Below are 9,156 nucleotides of genomic sequence, written 5' to 3' on the forward strand. Positions count from 1 at the left end.
CTCTAGTCTTACACTGCTAAATTAGGGACGACTAGCGCAGATAGCCCTCGTGTAGCTTTGCGCGAAATCCATAACAAACAAATAAACCCCACAGTGAACACAGTAAATAGTCCAGTGTGGATTTTCTCATAAACGAACAAACAAATTTCTAAAATGTTATGCACTTTAAACCATGTGTCATGTCACAAGAACACGTGACTGACGTTTACGTCTTAATGCAGAGCGTGCGTGGTAAGAATCAGTAGTGGCACTGTTTGTATGTAATTTGTAAGCGGTTTAATTGTTTTATATCAATGTAGTAAGTTCACGAAACTTTCTAAGTTTTACGTGTGTGTCATAAATTATTCATATTTTAGCACAAAACGTTATACTGATCAGAAGTCTGACCGACCTAGTGAAGGTCTCGTGCTTTGTACTCATACCTCATAGTGAATGGAAATGTTCTACAGAACAACAAAACGTTTTGTAAAAATATAGAATTTGTGATATACATCAGATGCCCATTTTTTCACGTAACACAAAACAGTAAGAGTTCATATTTATTTTCCATTAATTTATATAATATATAAATATGAAACGTTTGCATATATGACTGTTTTTGTTCTACACCAAGATATTGGTTTATAAATCCGACTGATTAAACATAATATCAGTGTTACAAACTTCATTATATTCAGTTGGAGCAAAATTTTTAATAAATCAGACATAACAGGACTTAAAAATGAAATATATCCACATTAGCTAAAGAAAATATGGTATGTCCAAACGAAAATCTATTTTTATAAGCAAGGAGACTGTTTGAACTTGTATTCAATCTATCATGACCTATTTGACCCTCAAAAATGCGCAGGATAAGCATCCAGAGTTTGAATATTTTATGTACAAATATTTACGGACAACAGTCGTTTTTATTTTTTCAGGACTGCGTAGATTGTAAACTAGTATATGGAGAATCATATATGTTGACTATTAATTACACTATAAAAATAGTCAAACTGTAATAAACGAGATGGAAAACATTAAGTTTACGGACATAAAGTCTTTGTTTATTATTAACCAATACGATATTGAAGTGAAATTATAAAGTAGAAAACAGATCATTACGATAATGCAAAAAACATGTGCGTATCTGAGAGTCGACGTCCAAACAAAGTTTATTATGATATTACTTCAAATTGTAACACGTCAATATTGATCAAAGTCAGCTTATGGAGTATCTTTTGGAAATATATGAACCTAGCTACCATCTTTGGAACAACACGCCTCTATCGGCACTTTGTGTAACTATACTTATTATTTCTAGAAATATGACGTCACAAGTAATATGACCTCTTGCCAACAGGGGATACCCTTACTGATTGACAGCCTTTGGTCTCCAAAAACCAGTGACCTCCACCTTTGGGTGGTGTAACGCGTCCCCTAACTGATGTTACATGTTATTTTTAATTTTACAATATATATAACATACTACCTTAAATATCACACTGTTACAACCTGTGTCACATTCTATGTAAAGCATTGTAACTTAACTTGTATTTTAAAGCAAATAATACAACATGTGTAATATATTGATAAGTACACTAAACCTGCTTCCTATATACAATATAATATAAAACAGATAGTGCAAAATGTGCTTTATATTAAGCCGAATACTGTGACCAATGTTGCATACTTTGTATAATAGTACAACTTGTTTTATATATTAATTTCAATGATTTAGCCTGTGTTATACATTTATCTAAATATTGAAAATTTCATTGCATATTTACCATTTTAAGTTATGAAACTCATATGAATTGCCCTTCAAGTATTTCAAACTTCATCTTGACATAAAATCATATAAACGTGATAAAGCAACGTTTTTCCCCCGTTCTATCAGTATCAGCAGCCCCGGTGCTTTTACTCGAAAAATCCAATTGATCAAAAGTTAGGAGAAGAAGCAACTAAGGCCAGTGACGAGTTGTCTTCAAACAGCATGGATGGTTTAAACCTTGAGTGTGGAAGTCTGCAGAAAACGACACAAAGTAAGTAACTTTTCACGTATAGAGTTGTTTCAGTAAGTAATAACATAAACTGTCAATTGAAATATTCCTCATCTATAGTGCCCAGAGTTTGAATCATTACTTACATGCAACAAGCCACAGAACAAGAGTCATCTTTTACATGCACAGTCTGTTTGTGGCCATTCAAACGGTCTGCAGTAGGTCACAGGACGTGAGTTATCCCTTACTTTTAGAGTCTGTAGCAAGCCACAGAACGTGAGTCATCCCTTAGGTTCAGAGCCTGCAGCAAGTCACATAACGCGTGCCATCCCTTAAGTTCAGAGCCTGCAGCAAGTCACAGAACGTGAGTCATCCCTTAAGTTCAGAGCCTGCAGCAAGTCACAGAACGTGAGTCATCCCTTAAGTTCAGAGCCTGCAGCAAGTCACAGAACGTGAGTCATCCCTTAAGTTCAGAGCCTGCAACAAGTCAGAGAACGTGAGTCATCCCTTAAGTTCAGAGTCTGCAACAAGTCACAGAACGTGAGTCATCCCTTAAGTTCAGAGCCTGCAACAAGACACAGAACGTGAGTCATACCTTAAGTTCAGAGTCTCCAACAAACATCGATTTACTTTATCACATTAACTTAAGTCCAATAACTTCGTAAGTTTTCGAGTTCACCTAAACTAATCTTTTTGCGTGAGATCTTAAAAAATTATTTGAGTTTTTCGTATTTTCTGGATTGGCATCCTAGGACCTGATTGGTAATCATGGGCGTATAACCTATAAATGTTTAAATAACTTATGTCATTACAATGCAGCGTCGTATTTTAAAGAGTTTAGAACATACGAAAACATAAATGACTTAAAACTCTGTCTAGCTATGTTTTGGACTGTATGAAGAAAATATCCAAAATAATTTCGTTAGGACTATTGACATCAATCCCTCTATTCCTTGATACTGCAAAGCTTGATGTATTAGTGTATATATTAAAAGACCAAGTATCAGGATACAGTTACGAATCATTGCAGTGTCAATGAACCAAGTATTGTTCATAATATATGGGAGAATGGGTATCAATAAGGGCCTAAAATGATTAAAAGAAAAACTAGGAGAAAATGTGTGCAAATTTAATGACGAGTGTAATAGATCACTTAATGACGAGTGTAACAGATCACTTAATGACGAGTGTAATAGATCACTTAATGACGAGTGTAATAGATCACTTAATGACGAGTGTAACAGATCACTTATGACAAGTTAAATCCTTACAGATTCATAATGCTAAACATGGTTGCCACTAACATGGGAGTACATTTTGTGTTAATGGAGTACATTTTATGTTAATAAGAATAAATTTTGTGTTAATGGGGTACATTGTATGTTAGTTGGGGTACATTTTATGTTAATGGGAGTGGCTTTTGTATCAATGGGGGTATATTTTACGTTAATGGAAGTGCATTTGGTATTAATGTGGGTACATTGTATGTTAATGGGGTACATTATATGTTAGTTGGGGTACATTTTATGTTAATGGGAGTGGATTATGTATTAATGGGGGGGGGGTATATTTTACGTTAATGGAAGTGCATTTGGTATTAATGGGGGTACATTTTATGGGTACAAGTTACGTTATAATATTTCATTATAGTTCCTGTGCAGCAGAATCTGGGGATTACATGATATCCATTTGAGCCAACCCCTAACTTCACGTAATTTGACCAGCACAAAAATGAATCTATAGTAGTGTCAACTACATTGAATTAATATCTCTCGTCAGTTATGATCAATTGCAACTAATGCATGTTGGAGTGTTGAAATGGCCATACCATAAAACAAGTGCCTTGACCCTGAACGACACGGAAAATAGCAGTCGCACATCGAGTGGTCACGTGATGCTATGTAATAGGATAATCGTAGTGAGTGAACATTCCAAGTTCCAAAGATATCAAAGTCAAAAGTGGCCGCGAACTAACGTCTCCATATGTACGATATTTATTACAAGTGAAATCCGTACCCTATAGAAAACCATTGCATATCAGGCCATCTTTTTTTTTTCTCTATATATATACTGTGTTAAAACACACCTTGGAGCACATTACCTACAACATGCCTTCTTCCTTTTGTTTGTGACAGACAACACGTTCAGGACTACCTACAGCCGTTGAAATCATCTTTAAATTTAAGTTTGTTTTCTGTAGGCAATTTCAGGCCCTTAATGACGCTCTTTTTTTGTTATTTGCCTTACAAATAGTAAAAACAAAAGTATATATTTGTTAACTTATAAAACACAGATACCATACAGTTTTATAAACATATAAATGTTATTCTTAAATAGTTACTCTTATCCAACATTGAACTTTTAAATGTTGATAAATTTTATTATATGGCTAAAGTAATTAGTGTATAATAAATATGTAATCAGTGTATAATAAATATGTAATTAGTGTATAATAAATACGTAATTAGTGTATAATAAATATGTAATCAGTGTATAATAAATACGTAATTAGTGTATAATAAATATGTAATCAGTGTATAATAAATACGTAATTAGTGTATAATAAATATGTAATTAGTGTATAATAAATATGTAATCAGTGTATAATAAATATGTAATTAGTGTATAATAAATATGTAATCAGTGTATAATAAATATGTAATCAGTGTATAATAAATATGTAATTAGTGTATGATAAACATGTAATCAGTGTATAATAAATATGTAATTAGTGTATAATAAATATGTAATTAGTGTATAATAAATATGTAATTAGTGTATAATAAATATGTAATTAGTGTATAATAAACATGTAATTAGTGTATAATAAATATGTAATTAGTGTATAATAAATACTTAATTAGTGTATAATAAATATGTAATTAGTGTATAATAAATATGTAATTAGTGTATAATAAATATGTAATCAGTGTATAATAAATATGTAATTAGTGTATAATAAATACGTAATTAGTGTATAATAAATATGTAATCAGTGTATAATAAATATGTAATTTTTTCTAAAAAATGTTTTTTTTTGTTCTAAAAATACACCGTATTAAACCGGTTCAAAGAAACTTTGATTTGGTTCATAGCTTTGTTAATCTCTATACTGTAGATTCACTTTAAGCTACTCTCCATACTGTAGGTTCTCCTTTAGCTACTCTCCATACTGTAGATTCTCCTTTAGCTACTCTCCATACTGTAGATTCTCTTTAAGCTATTCTCCATACTGTATGTTCTCCTTTAGCTACTCTCCATACTGTAGGTTCTCCTTTAGCTACTCTCCATACTGTAGGTTTTCTTTAAGCTACTCTCCATACTGTAGGTTCTCCTTTAGCTTCTCTCCATACTGTAGGTTCTAAAACCTACAGTATGGAGAGTAGCTAAAGGAGAACATACAGTATGGAGAGAAGCTAAAGGAGAACCTACAGTATGGAGAGTAGCTTAAAGAAAACCTACAGTATGGAGAGTAGCGAAAGGAGAATATACAGTATGGAGAGTAGCTAAAGGAAAACCTACAGTATGGAGAGTAGCTAAAGGAGAACATACAGTATGGAGGGAATCTAAAGGAGAACATACAGTATGGAGAATAGCTTAAAGAAAACCTACAGTATGTAGAGTAGCTTAAAGAAAACCTACAGTATAGAGAGTAGCTAAAGGAGAACATACAGTATGGAGAGAAGCTAAAGGAGAACATACAGTATGGAGAGTAGCTAAAGGCCTTTAGCTACTCTCCATACTGTAGGTTTTCTTTAAGCTACTCTCCATACTGTAGGTTTTCCTTTAGCTACGAGACATACTGTAGGTTTTCCTTTAGCTACTCTCCATACTGTAGGTTCTCCTTTAGCTACTCTCCATACTGTAGGTTTTCCTTTAGCTACTCTCCATACTGTAGGTTCTCCTTTAGCTACTCTCTATACTGTAGGTTCTCCTTTAGCTACTCTCCATACTGTAGGTTTTCCTTTAGCTACTCTCTATACTGTAGGTTCTCCTTTAGCTACTCTCTATACTGTAGGTTTTCCTTTAGCTACTCTCCATACAATGGATTCTTCTTAAGATACTTTTAAGACAGTGAATTTTCCTAGACCTACTTTCTATATTTTTGGTTCCCCTAGATCTACTTTCCAGACAGTTGATTCTCTCAAACTATTTAACATTTAGAAATTACCTATGTAGTTATGAATGCGTAAGATGATACTGTTCACCTTATAATCAATACAGAATGATATTGATAATTTATTAATTTATCGATAGGTTATCTAGATTAGGTGTATACGGTTTTCAAAGACATCGAAACGTATTCGTGATGTTTTTTAACAACCGCCCAGACACTTTGAAATAAATTTCCATTTGACGTTGTTGCATAGAAAGCTGTCAAACTTATTTGATCTTTATTTTATCAAAGAAACGTAGACGACCACTTGTCTCAATTTCTTCTTATTTATTGTTTAGTGCGAAGAAACGAGTCTGGATCAGAGATCAACCACAATAGAGTAGATCAGAAGTTAGCAGAACTGGATCAACTCCTCAAGCACAAAGTAGATTTGGCAGAACTGGATCAACTCCTCAAGCACAAAGTAGATATTTCTGAAAGACGACATCGAAAGACATCTCAGGTATGTGTCAAAATATTCTTGCTAAATTCTTGTCTACTCATATTCTAATCATAAACACTTTAATTTACTTTATTTACTCAATTTAATTTAATCTATTACACTTACGAATCTCTGGTTTACACAAAATACTGACTTACATAATAGATATAGACTAGGTTAGATTATTACATTTACAAACACTAAACCATAAACCATATGTATTTTCTATCATTGGTTTAAATAACACCTGTTTTTAAACATTTCTTTACGAAACACTTTACAATAAGTACGTACTTGTAAAAAAACTAATCTATGTATAAGATCTGTTAGCAGTTTTAATGTAATATATATCTGTATATCTGTTTTCAAACACTGAATTACTTAACTCTGTTTTTAAACACAAACAACAAGACCTTGTGATCGAGATGCCACTATGTTTGTTTTACTGGAAACGTGGAGATGGCCAGGAAAGAATTATTACCAGTCTCTTTCTAAAGTAATGTTACATAAACAACTAATATTAATACTAAAAAAAAGACGATCCCACAGAAAAGGCAGTTCTTAATACTGAGAAACATAAAACTTCCCAAGTAACCCAAAAAAATAATTATTATTATTAACAACACTCAACTTCCTCTTTAACATAAACATATAAGTCTTAACACTAACAACAAAAAGCTTCCAAATAGAAATAATAATTCTTAATACTGACAATATAGAACAATTTAAGTCAAGGCAATGTGTAATTATAATTACAGACGACATATCAGGGGTCATTATAATTACAGACGACATATCAGGGGTCATTATAATTACAGACAACATATCATGTGTAATTATAATTACAGACGACATATCAGGGGTCATTATAATTACAGACGACATATCATGTGTAATTATAATTACAGACAACATAACATGTGTAATTATAATTACAGACGACATATCAGGGGTCATTATAATTACAGACGACATATCAGGGGTCATTATAATTACAGACGACATAGAACACGTTTTTGTTTATTTGGTCTTAAGCACAAAGCTACGCAATTGGCTATGTGTGCTGAGGCCACTGCGCATATTGAAACCCGATTTTTAGTGTTGTAGGCCCTCAGACTTACCGCTAAGCCACTGGAGGACGAATAACACGCCAGTTAACAGTTAACTGTAGTTCTAAGTACTAACAACACAAAGATGTTGAGAATCTCATGTGTATAATTAGAACTGGTACAAAAAAAGAGATCCTACTAAGCGGTGTAAAACACGATATCATATACTAGACACTTTAATCCCATGAAAAATGTTTAAATTACCATTGAAGTTAAAAAATAATACTATTGTTAGATTTATATTATTTTTGTAGACACTCACTATACCGTCTTGTTGGGTATTTGAAAAAAGGACTGCTTTATAAGACAAATAACAAGATGTATATAATTATAATGTTTGAAAACTGAAACTAATATACAGAGGAGGATAATAAAGTAACTAAGAGCTGAAGAAATAACAGAGCAATAGGAGAAAATAATTTATGAATACTGACACCGTCAACAACAAACGATGAATGTAGGATGATATGTTTCATACAGAAAACTTAAGAAACACAGTAGAGTTTAAAATATTTCATTTACTGTCAGCATAGAGAAGTTTATAAAATAATGTTACCAATACTAGCAACATGAAGAAAAATATAAGATAATGTTTCTAATGCTAAGAACACGGAATCAGATATAATATTATAAATTATTATGGAAACGGCCAATAACAAGAGAATGAACTGCATCAGATTACAGTCACGTGTTGATTACTTACACTGTGATTTATTGTCATCCAACCAATCAGAAAGTGACACCATGCTATAAAACCTATGAAAATATAGGGAGTATACTATGCCCAGTAATAGTAGTGTGAATCCAATCATGGCTACTAGGGAGAAACGTGAAGAAATGAAGGATTTATCTCATCATTGTTACTGTTAATAGTAGAAGTGTTCGAGATAGAAAACCGAAACTCTCCAATAGTGATATTAATTGTTTCAGCGTATATTCTTTACGAGAAATACAATGGTCGAATAACGAATTTGCCAAACAAGTTCATGTAAATACAGATGTGAAAGTTACCTCGAGTAGATTAACATACACAATATCATGAAGTGGCCACAGTGGACGAGAAGTTGTTCAAAAATCTCCGCTAAGAAGAGGTAAACAAACGAAAAGACTGAAATGGACACCGCATTTCAATCAAAGAGATGAGCATAGCTGTAGATGAACAGATGAATCAAAGTCCAAATTGCTGGTAACAATCAATGACACTTTATTCAATGGTGGAAAGGAGGATGGTGATAAACAAACCAATGTGTAATAGGGAAGTCTTTTGAAACATCGTTCATTCTACCTGAATTACTTCCGTAGATTAGCCGTCCTAGAATGTCTCTACAATGATAAACAAACCAATGTGTAATAGGGAAGTATTTTGAAACATCGTCCATTCTACCTGAATTACTTCCGTAGATTAGTCCTCCTAGAATGTCTCTACAATGATAAACAAACCAATGCATAATAGGGAAGTCTTTTGAA

At 32.7% G+C, this 9,156-nt stretch overlaps 1 protein-coding gene across 1 annotated transcript in view; it reads left to right on the forward strand.

Annotated features, from left to right (window-relative positions):
- Positions 1-1,879: 1,879 nt before the first annotated feature.
- LOC106467868 overlaps positions 1,880-9,156 on the forward strand; it is a gene marked incomplete at its 5' end in the record, with an annotated part of 24,206 nt that continues 16,929 nt past the window's right edge. The window contains 2 exons of the mRNA XM_013928249.2: positions 1,880-2,024; positions 6,438-6,601. Coding sequence (XP_013783703.1) covers positions 1,880-2,024; positions 6,438-6,601 — 309 coding nt within the window. The remainder of the gene's footprint in view (positions 2,025-6,437; positions 6,602-9,156) is intronic.

Source organism: Limulus polyphemus, unplaced genomic scaffold (genome assembly GCF_000517525.1).
Source record: "Limulus polyphemus unplaced genomic scaffold, Limulus_polyphemus-2.1.2 Scaffold2773, whole genome shotgun sequence".
In the NCBI taxonomy this organism is placed as follows: domain Eukaryota; kingdom Metazoa; phylum Arthropoda; class Merostomata; order Xiphosura; family Limulidae; genus Limulus; species Limulus polyphemus.